Source organism: Pipra filicauda, unplaced genomic scaffold (assembly GCF_003945595.2).
Source record: "Pipra filicauda isolate LSUMZ 115617 unplaced genomic scaffold, ASM394559v2 scaffold406_size631624_pilon, whole genome shotgun sequence".
Lineage (NCBI taxonomy): Eukaryota > Metazoa > Chordata > Aves > Passeriformes > Pipridae > Pipra > Pipra filicauda.
Genome location: NW_024104539.1, coordinates 490,961 through 510,015, shown reverse-complemented (window position 1 = coordinate 510,015; position 19,055 = coordinate 490,961). Strand labels below are relative to the sequence as shown.

Genomic DNA, 19,055 nt, shown 5'->3' with positions numbered 1-19,055 from the left:
TGGGAACATAATAAAATTGGGGGTAATGATGATCACACACAAAATAATGCTCACATATCTACAGTCTCCAAATCCTTCTGCACAGTTTCAGGAGGAAAATCAAATCCTGCACAGTTTCAGGAGGAATTATAACCCAAACTTTAGAGATGGGGAAGTGATGAACACAGAAGTGATTTGCCAAGGTCAACAGAAGGTTTTCAGCAGAGCAGAGGATTTAATCCAGCTGTGCCCAGCCCTCAGCTGGAACAGAACCAGGAGCCCCCTCTGGAGGGAGATTCCTACCTCGGGGATTACTGGCAACCCCTCGGCACTGCACCAGGAACTCAAACCAGGGATGTGCTTCGTGCAGCTCCTTGTTATCCAAAATAGGGCAATTTGAAGGGGTTAAGCTGGAAATAAATGAACAGCACAGCGAAAACACAGTATTTGTAACCACCCTCTGCCCCAATGTAACACAGCACTAAAGACTGGGAGTTATGCAAACTAAAATTGATTAGACAGGTAACAAAAAATGACTTGTTGGCTTTTTTCTGGTCCACTTTTACATTCTTGATAATTCCAGTGTTAGACTGGAGTTACAGAAATTTTAATTGCAAAGTATTCATTAATTACAAAGTATTCACACAATTCCAATGCCTAACATTGCTTCCTCCTTCAAATCCCAACTTATGCTAATTTGGATGGAAACCAGCAATCTGTGAATGTATCAAGAATGAACTCACGCTTGTGTTCAAGTGACAGTTTCTGAATTCTCTAAATTCTGAGTTTTAAAGAGCAAGTTGTCTTGGCTCATTTTACATTGTATTGCTCATAGCATTATACTAATTACAACTGTAATTGTTTCCTTTGATGACTGACACACAAATTAATATTAAGACAACCTGAATAAAACTTCAAAATACAGTTTAAAACCTCCCACACTGCCCCACAGATTTTGCTAAGTGACACTGCTGTGATCCAGGAGGTCCTTGTCAATAGACAGGAAGGGCTGAGGAACACTCTTACCAACAGCTGTTAAAATTGTGTTTCATTCTTTAAACCCACATGGGATTTGAGGGATGGAAAGCATTCTTACCTGTAATAGTCCAGGTAGGTGTATAACAGGTACTGCAAATTGTGCTGTAAGCAGTGGAGGACAAACTGAGCATGGAAGTCCAAGCCACTAGCAGAGCTGTATTCTGGGACAGGGTGAGGATTTTGCAGGACTCCCCCAAGGTAGGACAGTCTTTGGAGCAGGAGCTCAAAATCCTCCAGCTCAGAACGGACAAAAATCCCATTTCTGTCAGAAAGCAGAGAAAGCACAGACTGATCAGACAGTTTGCTTCTCAACACGTTCTGAAGGGTGTTTTCAGCTCAAAATTAAAGCAGACCTTTCCTTCTCAGAGATTAACTCACTGCTGAGGAAAACACAATGTGCCAAAATATGTCTGATGGTGCTCAAACAACACTGTGGTTACTGCAGGTCACTGCAGACAAAAGGTGTGAGGAGGGAAATCCTGTGTGCTCAGAATTCCCACTTGCATTGCAGTGGGCATCAGGAACATAATTACTGGGGAAGATCCAAGGGCTGAGGGAAGATTTCTCCCGTTTTCAGTTAACTGAAAGTGCAAGACTAAAATTAAATTTTAATGGATTTGTGCTGTTTCCAAAAAGAGCTCTAAATACAATATAGAAATTAATATGTATCAAAGATTTTATTACCTTCTCTACCCATCTGATTATCCTGATTATTCATACAGGGTAGGGAGTTAGTGCAGAGCACCAAGGGCACATACCTGGCCAGCTTGTTGAGGATCTCATGTCTCATGTAGCTGCTGCACAGAGTGTTCTGGTCAACCATGTCTGCAGTCAGAGGAGGCCAGGCAGCTGCTCCACACAGAGCCTGGCCAGGCTCTGACTCCTCAATCCAGGAACAAACACTCAGCCAATCGTGCTGGGCTGTCAAGTGCATCCAAAGAACCTCAGGACTGCATGTCTTGAGCTCTGTGTTTCAAAAAGGCAAACGGATGAAATCAGCACAAACAAACACTGCTGAGGGAAATACTGATATTCCTTTACCTACGGAATCATGGAATGGTTTGGGCTGGAAGGGATCTTAAAGCTCATCTAGTCCCATGGGCAGGGACACCTTCCACTGTCCCAGGTTGCTCCAAGCCCCGTCCAACCTGGCCTTGGACACTTCCAGGGATGGGGCAGCCACAGCTTCTCTGGGCAACCTGTGCCAGGGCCTGCCCACCCTCACAGGGAAGGATTTCTCACCAGTATCCCACCTAAGCCTGCCCTCTGGCAGTGGGAAGCCATTCCCTGTGTCCTGTCCCTCCATGCACTGATTTTTAATGAACAGTTGCAAACATGATGCTGAGATGAAGGATATTGTTACAGCTCGTCAGAGCTTTATGTTGGCAAAGCTGGAAGTAACACCACAGTGCAATGAGCTTGGGAGAACCTGGCAGAGCAGGACCCACTTACAAGTGGCCATGCCTTAGGCAAGTCCCTTTCAGCTAGTTACAAACTTTTCTCTCCAGGAAAAACACAGAGCCAGGACACAGCAGGATAAAAACCCACTGTTACCCATTTCACTGCTAAAAAGTGCCCCACTGTGGCACCTCCCACTCTGGTTCCAGCAGTGCCAGTCCTACACCACTGCAGTGTACCACGTCAAAGACAGCTTTCTAGTTCCCAGTTCAAGTCCTCATTCCCAGAACACTTGCCTTGGCGTGGTTTCCTGGGGAGAAGAATCATTTCCTGCATGGGCTCATCCCACCACTGAGCCCAGTCCAACATGACCCGGAGTCTCCTGCTGGGGGCCCTGTGTCTGTCCCAGCCCAGCACGGAGTCCAGCACTGCTGTGTGTCTGCAGAGGTCCTGGTCCTTCCTCCAGTCACTGAACCTGCAAGGGAGGATGGAATTGGGGTGTTCTTTATTGCTCTTTTAATAAGCAGTCACCAATCTAACAAACAGAAGGTGATGAAAAGGTCAACGACTTTTGCCACTCCATTTTGAAGAGCTCTGGAAGTGCCAGAGGGACTGACTTGAACTAAAGGTTTGAGAACCAAAGAATTACCTCATTTTCCCAAAACTGACATAGCAAATGGTAAGTATTGCAACATTTTTACAATTATTTAACTGTAAATGGTTTTTCTAGGTTAGTTTAGCTTGCTATATTATGGGTATATATCCAAATCAGCATTCCATCTGAACGTTTGATTAATAACTCTAATAATATCACTTGCTATTAAAACTGTTTCATTTATGGTGATGACATGAGCAGAAGGGCTCTGTTACCCCAACAAGACTAAGCCATGACTTGGTCTGGAGAGAACATGACAGCAACTGTTACGTTAATGAGGAAATTACTTCGTCCCCCCACTGACCCTGATTTCTGCAAACAAGGACCAGTGTGAAAGTAATGACATCGAGACTGTATTTGTTAGTGCAGTAAATCACACAGAATGTAGAGGTCAGCACATTTTAAATCCTATTAACATTATTAATTAACAATTAAAACTGTTAACCCACGTTACCTGGCAAGAGACTGAATCTCTTTATTTTCCTGGAAGGATTCCGAGTAAAAGCTTTCAACCTGATGCACAAAGTCTATCATTTTCTTCTCTTTTTCAGAAAAATAATTTTCTTCCCGTAAAACTTTCACCTTTAATTCAAATTAAAGTATTACCTCCAATTGTCATTTTGATCTACTTTTAATATATTCAAGTTGTAAATGACCCTGCAAGTGCAAACAGTTACCAACTGCAGAAAAAAATGCTGGAAGCAGAGGGCAACACACTTAAAGGACAAGAGGACTTGCACACATTCTGTGTGCAAGGACACGAGAACTAGAGCACAGCCACAACAAGGAAATGACATTTTAACCGATTTTTACTTGAACTACAAATATAAAGGAACATGGGCATGGTACTGGCATGTCTCAGTAACTGCACTGCCAGGATGCAGGGACAAAACCTGCCTGTCTGTTCTGAAAGTGAGTCCAGTACCCTGGTTTCCCTCAGCACAAACACACACAAGGTTCAGACCCGAGAGCTGGACAAGAAGAGCCTTTGCTGCACTTACCAGCAGATCTCTGACGTGTTTGTCCTCTGTGTAGAAACAGATCTTGTGCAATTCCTGCTTCACATCGAAGCCCTGGCAGGAAAGGAGACACCCATTGCATGCAAACTGTAAAATGCAGCTGTAGAGGGATGGAATAAATGCACTTGCTTCCCTTCCAAATCGTGATGTGATGTTCCCTTCAGCTCCTAAAGGTGTCACAGTAACCCAGGGATGTGCCTGATGTCTCCAGCATGTCTGGGTACAAACCCTGTGCCCTTTAACACCTCACCTGCCAGAACCACCTCCACACTTGGATCATGATATCACCCCCCACAAACAGGTTCCCTCAGCCTTCTGAGGGCACCACTGCTCAAAGCAGCTCTTTCAAACAAGTTAATTTTCACTGCAATACCTGGATCTGGTGGAATCACATCCACAGGAGCCCTGAGTTCCCCACACTCCCAGCATTCATTGACTTCATCAGCCACAAAGTGTGAAGAACCAGAGAACACCTCTCACCATATTTCTGAGCAGCTCTGAGGCCTCTCTGGTGTTGTCCTTCAGCAGACGGTCATAGACCAGATTCAAACCTGCCTGAAGAAATTCCTGCAGGTTCTCAGCAGGATGTTGATGCATTCGGAAGAAGATCTGGGCCTCTGGCATTTTGTTGCTTAAGATGGCCTCAGCAATGACTTCCTAAAGCAGAGAAGCAAAGGAACAAACTCATCTATCATCACTGTTGCTGATCTTTTCTCCAATACTTTAGGAAATTTCCACATCAGTGATCTCAGATACACTTGATAAGAACAGTAAAAACTGGATGACTCATTTTTACCTCTGGTGTCAGTTTTTCCCACACATGGCTTTCTTCTATCTCAGGCAGGTCTTCATCCAGATCACCTCCTGTGTGCACTGGATTGATTTGTGGGCGAGGATATTTTCTCAGGAATTTCCTCAGTTGAATAATGTAATCAGTTAGAATATCTGCAGCCTTCTGCAGGAACTCATCGGGTTCTGCCAAGAGCATCCAAGACATCAGTTAAACAGGAAGGGACAAGACAGGATTGTTGGTGTTTGGAAATGCTGAATGTTCTCCTGATTGATCAACAGAAACTTCACCAGCTCTCTCACCTGCACAGGTACTGCCAGTGCCCAGCACTCTCTGCATCCTGTCAGGACACAGTCACAGCCCCAACAGTGCTCCCTGCCCTCACTGAGGTGTTTTACCCCTCAGGGACCAGTAAATAATAACTGAAATTTTTTATTAATCCAACCAATTATTAGTCAGATAAGACCCATTTAAAATGCAGGGATGAAAATCTTTCATTCACTCATCTCTGGCATTTCCTTGTGTTAATTCTGGGCCAATGTAAACTTTTAATTAAAAAAAGTTGCTGTTCCCACTTCACTAAACAATAACACATTGCTAGATATGACTCAAAAGGAGTAACCTTACCCTCTGTGTGCACAAAGATTTCTTCCAGTTGCCTGGTAAGGAAAGTCAGGGTGAGGTTCAGGAGCTGCTCAGAGAAGTGTTTGCTGTGAGGCTCCATATCATTCTCTTGGATTGCTGAGCAAAGCAAGTTTAAAGCTGGCCTGAGCTCTTCCAAATCTGCAATGGTGACAGACAAAGATAAAACACCTGCAACTGTGCCAGAGAGAAAGGCAGTTCAGCTGAAACCTCTGTGCAGCTGCAGGGACTGACTTACTTCTCAGGTAGGTCTGGGATGCACCATCACTGCACTGCCCAGGCCCAGAGCAGGGAGCAGAGAGACTGAAAACACTTTCTTTGCTTTTTAAAAATAAGTCCACTGTGTCCAGCTGGCGATTTTCCAAACCTGCCTAGACAAACACGCAGAAGAACAATCATGCATGGATTCTAAATTCTACACGTGTTGTATACTTACTGCTGGTTCTCCTCTGGCTTTATAAGAATGGTACAGCAAACCCAAAACCTAGTTCCAAGGATTTCTTTTAATATTTGACATTTTCCAAGAGGACAAAAGCTGCTGCAGAAATGCAAATTGTCAAAAATGCTTTAGGGTCCAATCAAGAGGGATTTTTGAGCACTGCTTACTTTAAAATTTTGGTTTATTTTATTAATGGGCATTCACTTCGTTGTGTATTTCTACTTTTGGGTTGCTAACCTGCCCTACTTGGGGCTTTATTGTTTATTTAATAACTAAACCACTTCTTTTTGCCCCAGGTTTAAAGAGTACTTTTAATTGTGTCTAAAACCACCATTAGCATTGCATAAGCTGTGTTCATTACTTGAAAGAAGTACTTTTGTTATTTGTAAGACATGAAGCAGCTTTCCTTACCTCCAGGGCATGGATGGGAATGGAACATCGCTCCCATCCATTGAGGTGACAAACGGAATCCACGACTCCAGCACTGCCAAACATCATCAGCCTGTTCAAAAACTCCTCTTGGGTCACACCAAACAGAACTAAGGACAGACCACGCTCTAAAGAAAAGAATCAAACCATAATTGAAGATATTAATTATTAAAGCATTTCCATCCACTGCCTCTCTTCCCAAAGGATGACACAAAGCTGCAGCGGCTCCGTCTGGCTTTGAACCAAGCAATGCAAGAGCCATGAACCAACAGCAGCCAGGCAGAAAGGAAAGAACACCGTCAGAACCCCCTCCAAAAGCTGTCTGAGAACAACCCATGAATCCATGACCCCTCACCTGTGAGCAGCAGGCACAGTGGCACCTCTGCACTGCACTCCACGTAAACACTGTTTGTGCCGAAGTGGGAACACGTCACGTCTTGGGACTCAAAATCCCAGAGAGCAAGAGACAACCCCATGTCCTTTGTCACCACCACAAACACAGCTGTAGCTCCAGTGACCAGTTTACACTCCAGTTTCACCACTTCTTGTGGTGCTGCCCCAGGGATCTGTGTCCACTGCTGTCCTGCAGCCCTGAGGTCTGTGCCGTGGCTCTGGAGGGCTCTGGAAGCTGCCCATGTAACAGCCCGTGGAACAAAGGCCACCATCTTCTCTGGATCCTCATAAATGTCAGGATCATGATCTTCAAGATGGGTAAAAAACTGATACCAAGGTAAATTCAAGTCATTCCCCAGATCTGGAGAACCTGGTCTTCTTCTTCTTACTCTGTCCCACAGTGAGGACAAGTGTGCCTTCCAGGACCTGGGGAGAAGAGACCCGGTATTACTCCAAGAACAACACAGATAAAGTTTCCTCAGTTAAATAAAATGCACTTTAAGCTTAGAAAATCCATCTATCACCTTTTAACCTTAACATGGCCTGTTTGTTTCTATTTAAATGCTCTCTGCAGCCAAGCTGAGTGATCCCAGCTCCATTAGATGACAACATTCATGTTTACCCTTTTTCGTACAGAATTTTCTTTTCCTCACAGAAAATGCCCCCTCAGTTAAAAAAAATTTAGAACCAAATTAATTCTGGACTTGAGTATTTTATTACACTTACATCAAGTTATAATTAACATGTTTTTTCAGTATTAATACCCCTAAGGTTCACAACCAGTTAAAATGTTTTACGTGAACACAGAGTATTTTGAAGGCCACATACACTCATTTGTGCTAAACAAGCAAGGAGATGTAAAGTCCTTGGGATACAAAAAATCTGTCTATAGTGTTTAAATGAAAGGTAACCCCTTATCAGCAATTACTGTTTGGTAGTTGTTTAATGACACATGTAAAGTTCTCTCAGCCCATTTGCAAACATCATCCTCAATTCAAAACATTTAGAGCAGAATGAGCTGATTTTACTTATCACAATTACAACTGAAAAAACCCCCAGGATTTATTATGACTGATGTAAAGGAAGCAAAGCCCAGCCTGTCCCAGGCAGGGTTTTCCCTCAGTACCTGTCTGTGCGGAAGGGTGAAGGCAGGAGCTCCATGCTGTGCTCAGAACTGGCAAGGTCATCCTCATCCACTCCTTCAGGAGGCTCCATGCAAAGACTTTCAGGATCTCTCTTACAGAGCAAATGCTCAGGGAACTGCCTGTAAAGAAATAAATATTAATTTTCACCTCCCTCTTGAGATTTTTTTGCTGTTTAACCCCTCCAGGAGCCCTCAGCAAAGCAGCTTCCTCTCAGGTCAGCAGCACTCCCAGGGAGGTGTCCAGGTGAGCCATCAAACCCTGGTGCTCCTTCCTCTCAACTACAACCTGGCCCTAATTTACCAAGCCAAATCAGCACAGGTGTATCAGGAGTTTAATAATCCCAGACCTCACAGCATCTCTAAAAGGTGCTGCCACCCACCTTGGCACTGAGAACACCTATCCTAATCTTCCTAGGAAAAACAGAGAGTCCAATACAAAGGTTTTCTATTTGTTAACATACTTAATAGATAAAACAGATAGATGTTAATAGATAAATTTTCTTTGGTTAAAGTGACAGAGTGCAAACTGGAACGAATAATAAAGGACAATGTTTAAATAAATGGGAAATTTCTGCTCTACCACAGGGCCAGAACTCAAAATAAAAAGGTGACAGCACCTCAACCATTGCAGGACCAAGGCCAGGCACCTAAAGTCAGCTGAACCCAAACTCTTCCTTCAGGAACCCACCATACCTGAAGTAGCTGTTGAGCTCCACGGAGAGGGCACAGTGGGCAGCACTGAGCACCACAGCCATGCTGAGATCCTGGGACACCCTCAGGGCACTGAGTGGGGATGGCAGGGCTGGGCTCCTGCCCCCAGCCTGCCCCTCTCCCTGGCACAGGGCTACACTGATCCTGCCTAGGCTGGCACCATCAAAAGAGTCAAATATGTCTTTAGACAGCGTCAAGGAAAACGCCAGGGCTCACAGGCTCCAACAAAGGAGTAACACAGAAGGGGCAGATGGTGAATTTTGGGTAACTTGTGGTCCAGGCCAAGCTCTGCCCCACAGAATATGAGGAGTGTTTGTTTTCCAAGAGCATTCCAAGCTCAGCTGGGATCAGCAGAGGATTGTGCTGCACAAACATGCCACTTGTGCCACCTCAAAGGAGTCAAGTGATACTTGGAGTGACCTGTCCTGGCATTCTGTGGGGAGGAAAAGGTACCCTGAGCTCAGTGCACTGCTACAGGGGTAAAATGGCCAGGCAAAGGTACCCTGAGCTCCCTGCACTGTTACAGGGGTAAAATGGCCAGGCAAGGGTACCCTGAGCTCCCTGCACTGTTACAGGGGTAAAATGGCCAGGCAAGGGTACCCTGAGCTCCCTGCACTGTTACAGGTGTCAGAGGCAATGGCCAAGCACAGGGAAATGGAAGCTCGTGGAACAGCCAGGTCTGAGCCCCTGCCCAGCACAACACACACATCTGGCTCCCCAGCTGTGACTCCCTGTGTGTCTCTGGAGTTTCTAACTTTACTCAAGGAATTAGCTGGCAGTAGATGTCAGTGCATTATACACAGACCCACAGAGCAGAACCACTGGAAAACATTAATCCAGTGGGAAACAGATTTGCAGGGCTGTGCTGAGAAACATTTGATACACAACTACGGCATTTTCACTACAATAACCAAGATTTTGCTACATAACCCTTTTTGGAGGCATCTTCAAAACAGATACTTAAATGTCTTTAAAGAAATTTCTGCTCAACCCTGCCAGAAAAGAAAAACAACTTTGTTCTTCCCGATCATTTCCCCTGAGAGCTCCTCTCTCCTGCAAAGGATACAAATCCAGCCAGCACTATCCAACAGGAACAGGATCCCTCTGCAGAAGCAGGAATCTGTTATTCTCCCCAAAACCTCTGGAGGCAAATCCAAGGTGAAGCAGTCACAGGTCTCTGAGGGTGAGTCTTCCCCAGGAAAGGTCAGATGCACAAGGATGAACTGGTTGAGCAGAAGTTTGCACTTGTTGTTTCCGAAAGACAGAATCTTCACAGAGAAAACTGAAGGTAGACCTGTAAATTTAAACATGTTTTAGGATTACAGCCAGCTGGGAATTTCAATTTGCAAAGGAACCCCAAGAAAATGACAGCTCAAATTCATTCTCTGCTACCATCTTAAAAAAATTGGGATTGGGGAGGGGGGCTTGTTTTGCTTTAAATCTCACTCTCTATGTCACTGATTTTAGAACAGTTTCCTAAAACTTTTTATGTGGTTTTTTAAGTGAAGAACACAAAAAATCATCCCAAAATAATATTTCAGTCAGCACTGAAAATAAAAGCTACAAACTTTGGAAATAAAAATATTTTAGGAAGGGAGACTGTTTAAGAACATGTAAAACACCAAAGGTCCTGCAAAGTGTAACTGTACACTATGTTTGCTAATCATAAAACATAAGGTTAAACACTTAATCATTCTCTGCCGGGTTAGTGAGGAGTTCTGTCTCTGTTTTCTTACCATCAGTTCCAATATTAAAGGGGAAATTTGAGAGGGCAGGGTTGCTTGAACATGCTTCATTAAAATTTATTTTTAATTTCATATCACCCAAACTCGTGACCCTACAACAGTTTAATTCCCTCTACCAATGTCACCTTTGAACATAGAAATGTCCCTTTTAATTTTCCTGCTGATCACTCTAAATTAGAGTGGAAGTACCTGACACTTCCCTAGTGCTCAATCCCACTGTCTGCATTTGTCCCAGCACAGAACCAGACCAGCAACAATTTCACAAAAGGAACACACTGGAATTTACTCACTAATGTTTTTAACTTCAAGGAGCTTTTTAAGTGTCTCTTCCTTACAACTGTGCAGGGAGGTTAGGCTGGACTTTCCATCTTCTACAGAGAGTTCATAGACAAACAGTCCATGACTTTGTCCAAGAGCCAGGAGTTTTGACTTGTTTTCTTGCAAACCATCATCTTCTGCATTCTCCCACACGAAGCTGGAGATACAACATCCAGGAGGGTTATTGGCTTTATTTATTCCCTTCCCACATTTCCCACACTGACGGTTCTGGCCGTGCACTGATGAAGGGCAGCACCGTTTAACCTTCAGATAAAGACTCTGCTGCTGTCCCCCTGTCCCTGCCAACACCACAACACCAGATCTGTCCCGCTGCTCGGGCTGAGAAACTCCCCCAGTGCGCCTCAGACCTGCCCTGGGTGGGTGGGAGGAGGCACAGAGGAACCAGCTCAGGGTGTGCAGAGCAAGCACAGAGCAGAGCCCCGCAACGGCACTGAAACATTCCTACCCTGGAATGCCCCAAGCCAGGCTGGACGGGGCTCGGAGCAGCCTGGGATAATGGAAGGTGTCCCTGCCCGTGGCAGGGGTGCCACTGGATGGGCTTTAAGGTCCCTCCCAACCCAAACCATCCCGTGACTCTGTGGAGCTTCGAAAAGTGCTGGTGTTGCTCAACACTGCAGATGTTCAGAACTCAAACGTGACTGTGGTTGTGACTCAGCACTAAAAGCCACTAAAGCGGGTCACAAACACCATGTGAGTGACTGTCACCCACGGGGGCAGGACTGCAGGTCAGGGCACTACGGGGTCCGAAGAGACGACCTGACAAATTCCCTTTTCGTTTGCTTTGGCTTTTTGATCACCCGTAGTGAACTCTCCCACAGCTACACAAGTCAGGAGATGTAAAACAACGTCCTCTGCAGCACCGGGGCGTTACGGAGCCTGTCCCGCTTCGGGGCAGGTTCGCAGCCCCTCAGCCCCCGCACCCTCGACTGTTCGCCCCCCCCGGGTCCCCCAGCGCCGCACCCGGGGGTCCCTCCGGCCGCCCGTGCCCCGGCACTTACTCAGCCCAGTCCCCCGGCAGGGCCGTGCCCCGGGCCCGCCCGGCGCCGCCCGCCGCCAGCGGCTCCACGGAGATGCCGCCGGTGGCCAGGAGCGTGCCCAGAGCGTCCTGGGCCCTGCTCAGCCGCACCCGGGCCGCGTCCCGCGGGGCTCCCCGCGGCTCCAGGGAGCGGGGCACCAGGAGCACACGGAGCTCCTGCGGGGCCATCGCCTCCTCCTCCTCCGTCACCCTCCGCCCGCCGCCATCTTGGCGGGGCACCACCTTCTTCCGCCCAGCTGACCGGGCCGCCCAATGCGGAGCCGGGACTACAACTCCCAGCACACACCGCGGCGCGGGGCCTGTGGGCAGGGTGGCAATGCACGCTGAGAGATGTAGTTCCGTGAGTCCCGCCGGCGAGGGCAGTGCGGCTCGTGTCTGTGAGCGGGATTCGCTGAGTATGTAAACAGAATTCTCTGCATATTTAATTCCCTATCTTTGAGCAAAATTTCCCGTGTCTTAAGCAGAATTCTCTGTCTCTGCCTCTTCCTTTGATCTCTGTTGCGGACGGAACTGTGGGTTGGACGGGCGAGTTTATGCGAACTTCAGTGTATAAATCTTCCCGCTTTTTACTCCCTCGCACGCTCGGTTTGTGGGAATATCCACCCTGCCCCGTGCGTACGACAAACAGCGCCTCCTTTCTAACCCTGACTCTGTGCTTAGAGAGCTGCTCAAATCCCGCAGCGCCGCCGACCTGGGGCTCTCCCGGGGTCCCTCTGTCTGTCCCTGGGGTCTCTGTCCCCACCCAGGACAGCGGGAGGGGGCGGGCCCACACTCAGGCCCCGCCCCTTAGGTGGGACCAGCACAGCACCCTCCCCGTCCATTGGTCAATCCCCTCCCCCGGCGCGGCCCCGCCTCCTGCCCCGCCTATTGTCCCTCCCCCTTGGCCCCGCCCCCGGTGGCGCGGGCCGGGCGATGGCGGAGCGCGGCCATGGCGCTGCTGCGGGCGCTGCTCTCGCAGGCGCTGGGCCGGCTCTGGGGCTGCCCCGGCCATAGTCCCGGCCATGCGACCCCGAGCCGCGCCATGGAGCACGACAGGGCCATCGAGGTCTACGGTGACCGCCGGGGGGGCTGGGCGGGCAGGGGGCCAGGGCCGCGAGGGGCTGTGGGGCGGGGGGCTGTGAGGGGGCTGGGGGTGATTTTAGGGGCGTTCCTGCTGTGCCCTTGGGGGCTGAAGTGAGGGAGCCGTGGCCGGTCCTGCCCTGCCTGCCCAGCCGCGTGGTGAGAGCCGTGCCCGGGAACTTGGAGTGTCGGAGCACCCACAGGGGTCCCCGGGGGCCGGAGGGGGCTGTGCTCGGTGTGGGGCAGGAGGAAAGTTTATTTGGCTCGTTCGAGGGTTGGAATCGGGTGGGAAGGGGTTCCCTTGGGGTGCCGGAGGGTGCAGGCAGCGCTGGGGGCAGGGGCAGAGTCTGACACAGGGGGATGTTGTGTCCTTGGGGTGCTCACGGTGAGGGGGGACCCCCGGGAGTGCGGGAGAAGTGTCTCCGAGCCCCTCTGGATGGAGGCTGCTCCCACAGGGGCTGGGAAAGGCCTGGATCGCTGCCCAGCTCAGCCCCTGCCTCACCTGAGACAGAGGAGCAGCTGGACACACCTGGGAGGGCCAGGAATTCCAGGGTGGTCACCAGTGGATCCAGGGAAATGCAGATTGCTGTTACTGAGTGACTGTTTTGTAAAATGGGGAGAGATTTCACTGCTGGAAGTTCTGCTTGGGGAGGATTCCAAAGACCTTGTCAAGCCTCAGGGCACTGTTAGTTCGGAGAACTGAGGACACAATGTCAAACAAACTCAGTTTTAAAACTTGACTGGTTTAAATAGAGCTACTCTAAAACACCAGTGGCCCTAAGTAAAAGTTATTACTCATAACCCAGGTTGTGAATCTGAGCAGGGAGGCAAATCTTGAGGATTTTGGTTCATCCACAGGGTCAGGCTTGTCCATGACCTCTGCAGAATAAAGCACCTGTCCCTGTATAATTAGATTTGAAAGAGCAGAGGAATCCCTGAAGTGCTGCTGAACTAAATCAGAACTAATGGAACATGAAAAACAAACCCACAGCGAGCAACAAATGCCTCAAATTGTCCCTTCCAGAAGAATTTTTTGAGATAAAGTGCCCCTGGTATTTACAGCTCTGCCCCTTCCAGAGGGGGGCAAAACAAACAGTGCTGGGAAGGTGGTTGATAATGAAAATAGCTGTTATTAAATCCTGGAAAGCTGCTTTACTGTTGCTCCCTTGCCTTCTGCTTCAGACATTATCCGGACCATCCGGGACCCGGAGAAGCCCAACACTCTGGAAGAACTGGAAGTGGTGACAGAAGGTGGTGTGGAGGTGCAGGAGATAGCAGAGGAGGAGTATCTGGTCACCATCAGGTTTACACCAACAGTACCTCATTGCTCCTTGGCCACTCTCATCGGTGAGCTTTGGGTCCCTGAGCTGGGGACCACGAGCAGGGGGCTCGCTGGGGGTTCTCTGAGTAACACCAGGGTTAGGTAAAGTTCAGCCTTGTGCTGCTGTGTTGGTGGGACCAGGAACTGCATCTTGAGAGCCCAGCTGGCAGTGCAAACAGACCAAAATCCCAAACCAAACCCAAATCCAGAGAAATGTGGGGAAATCCATCAGTTTGTATCCAGCCAGGGGAACTCCTCAGAAGGAACCTCTCAGAAACCTCCTGGGAAGTGGCACAGAATTCCTTCTGTGTATTGGCCACCTTATTTCAGTAACCTTAAATTAAAAACTTGTCAGCTCTTAAATTTGAAACCCCTTAAACTTAATGCTTGTCTCCCTTCCCTCTCCCTTCCCTATGGGCTGTTCTCCATTCCCACAAACCAAAAATCCCCCCCATGCAATCCAGGAATCCCAAAAAAAGTCCCGAACCATCAGGAGTTGGAAGGGAATTATGTTGAGTGAGAATTTACACTGGCCTGTCTTGTCTTTTTATTTTTCCCTTATGGTTTGTGGTGAGATTTCATCTGAAAAATCCCGTCTGAGAGCTCTGATGTGATTTGTTTGAATGTGCCAAGGTTAGAAAGTCTCACCACTAAATATCAGAACTAAGGTTTCTCGGTGTATTCTAAAGATTTAAGGGAAATCGAGTCTTCAGTTTAATGAGGAAACTGATGTACTTATGCCCAAATAATTTATATTATTTTTTTTAACCAACTATTAAAAACAAACCAAGCATTCCCCTCAGTACAGGTGCAGCCTCAGGGATAGCTGGGAAGCTCTATATAAATATATATAGCTAAATATATTATATTATTTATATATATTATATTATATATATAAATACCAAATATAAATACCAATATAAATAAATATATATAAATACCAAAGCAAGTTGGAAAGGGAGGAATTTGTCTCTGTTTAGTGTTTCTAGGAGGTGATTAGAGACCAGAGACCTGAAAGCTTGTAAGGCAGGTGTGAACTTACCTGAAAAGCTGCACCCAAGGAGTCAAACCACAAATTCTTTAGTCCTTCTGTGGCTTGTGCTGCTCAGAACACAAAAGGAGGTTGTCAGTTATACTGGTTGTTACATATGGATTCTCTGAAAATGCACCTCAGCCTGGAATTTTACAAGGAAATCTCTCTTTTGTTTTAACAGGCCTTTGTTTAAGAATAAAACTTCAGAGATGTTTGCCTTTTAGACACAAGGTAAAGTACCTGCTTTGAAACCTGTTTTGGGCTACATGAATGAGAGACAAGCTCTGAAACAGAGCCTGCAAGGCAGGGAATGCCCTGCTCTGTTGTCAGCCAGGAGCTGGTGGAGCAGGGCTGGGCATCAGCTTGGCAGTGAAACCTTGGGAACAGGTTTGGAAGAGCACAGGAAAACTGCAGGATTAAAACACTGGAACTGCTCTGAGGGAATCTTTATGATCCATGTCTTGGGAGCTGATGTGTGGATGGCACATGGCCTGATCCTGTCCATGTGCTGTCCCTGCCCCCTAAAACTGTCCCTGACAGGGGCCAGCCCTGGCTGGGGAGTGTGAGGGACTGTAATATATCCCTGGAGAAATCTGTTTGGGTCTGAGCAGGAACAGAGCAGACCTTTACTGACAGACAGTGATTTACAGACCTTTAGAGACTTGCCTGAAATAACTGACAGTATAAATTAATTACCTGAGGGCTTCTGCTGGTGATTTCTGGTGGTTGTTTGGTTTTTATAGTTGCTGCCTTCGTCTTTCCAGTTGAGCAGTGTAGAGTGAGACTTGTAGAAGATGAGGTAGATGATGTTTTTTGTGGTGCCAACCGGGCTCAGCTTCAGAGAGAGCAGTTAAAGGCCCAGGGCTTGTTTCCTTGGTTCCTTTGGGTACATCCCTTTCAGGAGATCTGCCTGCCCTCCAGCCTCTGTCAGGGGGTTTTGTTTTTTGTCCCAGGCCTGGTAAATGTTGGAGGTGGTTTAGGTCTGTTTAGATTCCAGTCCCATAATCTGTTCCATGCAGGAACAGACTGTGTTACACAGCCAAGTTCAAACAGAGTCTCTGGGGTTGTCATCACTGAGCAAAGCTTGTCAGGAGTGTCTCCCAGGGAGGCTGTGTTGTGGTTGTGTTGCAATGAAGTCCAGGATCAGCTCTTTCCATGGATCCCCTGTTTCTCAATAGGAATAACATGCATTGTATCTGCACTGGACGATGTTTTTCTTCCAGCACTGAATATATTCAGGTGTTTAACTCTTCTAACGTTGCTGATCTCTCCTGCAGCTGGAAATCTATATATCTGAGGGCACACATTCCACCGAAGAGGACAGTGAGTAGAGCTTGGGAATGAGCTGCTGCAGCCTGTTTGTGCTGGTTGAGTCCTTCCCTCCCCTGCCTTCCTGTCCTTCCCAGGAATTAATACCCTGTGAAAGCTTTAAAATCAAACCTGCCCTTGAGGCTCTTTCCAAAGCTGTGCTGGCTCTGTGACCACGTGCTTGCTGCTGGTGTGGTTTTTCAGTGCGGTTCTTGCAGGTGTTGTGTCTGTGACAAAAGAAGTTGCTGCTGAATAATTAACATGAAGAACCCACTGGTTGATCTTGCTGTCCTGAAATATCCATAACAAAAATATGTGTTTCTCAGTGCTTACAGTGAAACTCGAGGGCAGGGGCATTGTCAGAGCCAGAGCCAGGCCCTGCCCTGAGCAGCTGCTGGAGCCCCTGCCAGGAGTGTCCCAGCCTTGAGCACTGGGTGTCTTTGGCAAAAATGGGTTATTTTGGTGAAATAATTGAACCTGGAGAACTCCAACTCCTGATTAGTCACGAGTTTCACACTTAATTTTAAGACATGTCATTGGGGCATCTTAAATTCTGTTCCTAAGCCAGAGAAGCATCAGAAACGACCGATTTCTGATGGTGGGTCACGACTGAGCTTTCGTTTGCCTCGTTCCCCTTTCCCTCTTAACCCTCTGCCTTTGGCTGCTCCCGAGCCCCCTCGTCCCCCCTGTCCCCTGCCCCTGGAGCCTCCTGAGTTGCCCTTTGTGGGCTGTTTTGCAGTCAACAAGCAGATCAACGACAAGGAGCGCGTGGCGGCGGCGATGGAGAACCCGACGCTGCGGGAGATCGTGGAGCAGTGTGTCACTGAGCCCGAGTAGGAGCCTGGGCAGCTCCTCACAGCAGCTCTGCCTGCAGAAAAAAGGATAATAATCAAGGCCTTGAGTTCAATACTTGAGTTCTTTATACCTTCCACGTGTTTTTTAAAAACAAATTGTTTATAAGATAGATTTAAATTATGAGGAATCGGTCTCTAAATGAAGGGTATAGTGCCGAGAGCTTGGAATTTCTGGTGTCCAGAGGAATATTTTGTGATTAAAAGCAACACGTCCTCATTGCCTTCTGAGAGACATTGTGATATAAATACAGTTTTGCAAGTTAAATTTCTACATTGTTTCAGTCACTGCACTGTAAAAAATAAAACAGATTCTTGTAATGAAATGCTGCTTTCTGGGTTCTGAATTGTTTTTTTCTTTAAGCTTAAGTTTAGATTTCTGTTAGAGAGAAGGAAAGATTCCCTTCTTCATTTTATTCAACTTCATTTCAACAAACACATTAAAGCTGAAATTAATTCAGAAAAATAATTTTCAGCCAAGAGACTGGACTAGAACAGGGAGATTTTCACTGGGACACTATTGCTGCTAAATATTTGTGCTTTTTTTTCCCCTGTTAAGTACATTTCTAATTCTGGAGGCTTTGCTTTATAAACACCCCGAGGGTAAAATTTCCCTGTGGCCAACATCTTGTCAGTCTGATCCTGCTTTTTCTGATGGCTTACCTGCAGTGTGGAAGGTGAGACACTCCCACAGCCCTTCATTCCTCTGCTCCCCACTGCCCTGTTCCTTGTTGCTGCTCCCTCACTAATCTTACCTGGAGCATCCATAACATTTCCAGCTGCCACATGTTCCCCCCTGGAGAAGTTCCTCAGGATTTGTTTCCACTGCAGCTGTGGATCTGCCCCTGGATTTACCTTTCCCTGGGGAATGAGGCAGACATTCCCCTCCCAGCTGCCCTTCTCCAGGGGCACTGATGTCCAGGATGTGCTGCAGTGGCTCACGAGGGATTCTGGGAGCTGCTCCTCCCAGGAACTGAGTCCTCCGGTGCTTTGTGTTGGGTTCAACGGTGAGAAGTCCTTGGAGCTCAGTGCAAACATCTGGTTTGATTTCAGGGATTTGTAACCATTTTAATAATCTCCATAAAGCTTTCCTGGAGGCATGGAATGATGGAATGGACTCCAGCATTATGAACAGGGGGATGCTTCCCTTTGTAAAGCAGTGAACTGCCCCAGGCACAGCTGTGCCAGCAAGGGCTCCTCCCCTGCCCTATCCCAGGCCCAAATTACCCTGAAAAAGAAAATTAAAAAGGGGGCAAAGGGTGGGGGACAGAACAATCCCCCTTTTCCATAAGTTTCTGCCCAGTTGCAGAACCCTCAGTTCCAGCACATGTGGAAAATTGCTTTTCTAACTTCAATTACTCAGCTTCAATTAAATTTTAGCTAAATTTCAAACCCCTTTGTGTCCTCGTTGCTGAATTGAGCTCCTTGAGAAGCCCAGGTCTGGTTTAAATTACTAAAACAACTAAAACGGGGTTTTCCGGGTTGTTTTGATGATCAAAAGATGCAATTTTCTGGAAATACTGAACAGCTGAGGTCCAACCAGGCCAGCACATGTGGCAAACCCTCATTTCAGGGATATAATGCCATTTTTGGGACCAGCTTTGCTGTGTGCCCACAGGATTTCACTGGGTCCGTGTTCCCGAGGGCACAAACGTCCCAGGCACCTGCCTGGGGGTCCCAGGAACAGCCTGGCCCGAGCAAGAGCTCCTGGGGCTGGCAGAGGGTA

General features: G+C 47.5%; 2 protein-coding genes across 2 annotated transcripts in view; one reads left to right on the top strand and one right to left on the bottom strand.

The window, feature by feature from the left end:
- SPG11 (SPG11 vesicle trafficking associated, spatacsin) overlaps positions 1-12,578 on the bottom strand; it is a 29,701-nt gene extending 17,123 nt beyond the window's left edge. The window contains exons 1-18 of the mRNA XM_027733919.2: positions 12,500-12,578; positions 11,720-12,056; positions 10,673-10,857; positions 9,704-9,931; positions 8,620-8,818; positions 7,909-8,046; positions 6,745-7,208; positions 6,372-6,517; positions 5,760-5,892; positions 5,507-5,662; positions 4,886-5,064; positions 4,570-4,746; positions 4,072-4,143; positions 3,525-3,652; positions 2,712-2,890; positions 1,776-1,983; positions 1,076-1,279; positions 283-389 (exon numbers count right to left, since the gene is read on the bottom strand). Of these exons, the coding sequence (XP_027589720.2) occupies positions 283-389; positions 1,076-1,279; positions 1,776-1,983; positions 2,712-2,890; positions 3,525-3,652; positions 4,072-4,143; positions 4,570-4,746; positions 4,886-5,064; positions 5,507-5,662; positions 5,760-5,892; positions 6,372-6,517; positions 6,745-7,208; positions 7,909-8,046; positions 8,620-8,818; positions 9,704-9,931; positions 10,673-10,857; positions 11,720-12,056; positions 12,500-12,578 (3,319 nt within the window). The remainder of the gene's footprint in view (positions 1-282; positions 390-1,075; positions 1,280-1,775; positions 1,984-2,711; positions 2,891-3,524; positions 3,653-4,071; positions 4,144-4,569; positions 4,747-4,885; positions 5,065-5,506; positions 5,663-5,759; positions 5,893-6,371; positions 6,518-6,744; positions 7,209-7,908; positions 8,047-8,619; positions 8,819-9,703; positions 9,932-10,672; positions 10,858-11,719; positions 12,057-12,499) is intronic.
- Positions 12,579-12,671: 93 nt separating this feature from the next.
- CIAO2A (cytosolic iron-sulfur assembly component 2A) lies at positions 12,672-17,655 on the top strand. Its single transcript, XM_027733922.2, has 5 exons — positions 12,672-12,809; positions 13,999-14,163; positions 15,352-15,401; positions 16,448-16,493; positions 17,218-17,655. Exons 1-5 carry the CDS (start codon positions 12,686-12,688, stop codon positions 17,313-17,315), a joined length of 483 nt encoding a protein of 160 aa, XP_027589723.1. The 5' UTR covers positions 12,672-12,685; the 3' UTR covers positions 17,316-17,655.
- The last annotated feature ends 1,400 nt before the right edge of the window (positions 17,656-19,055 follow it).

Bases quoted from the DNA above. Each gene is read 5' to 3' on its own strand.
- CIAO2A (XM_027733922.2), top strand. From the start codon at position 12,686: ATGGCGCTGCTGCGGGCGCTGCTCTCGCAGGCGCTGGGCCGGCTCTGG. The intron at 15,402-16,447 runs GTAAAGTACCTG...TCTCTCCTGCAG, and splicing joins GTTTGCCTTTTAGACACAAG to CTGGAAATCTATATATCTGA. The intron at 16,494-17,217 runs GTGAGTAGAGCT...GCTGTTTTGCAG, and splicing joins ACATTCCACCGAAGAGGACA to TCAACAAGCAGATCAACGAC.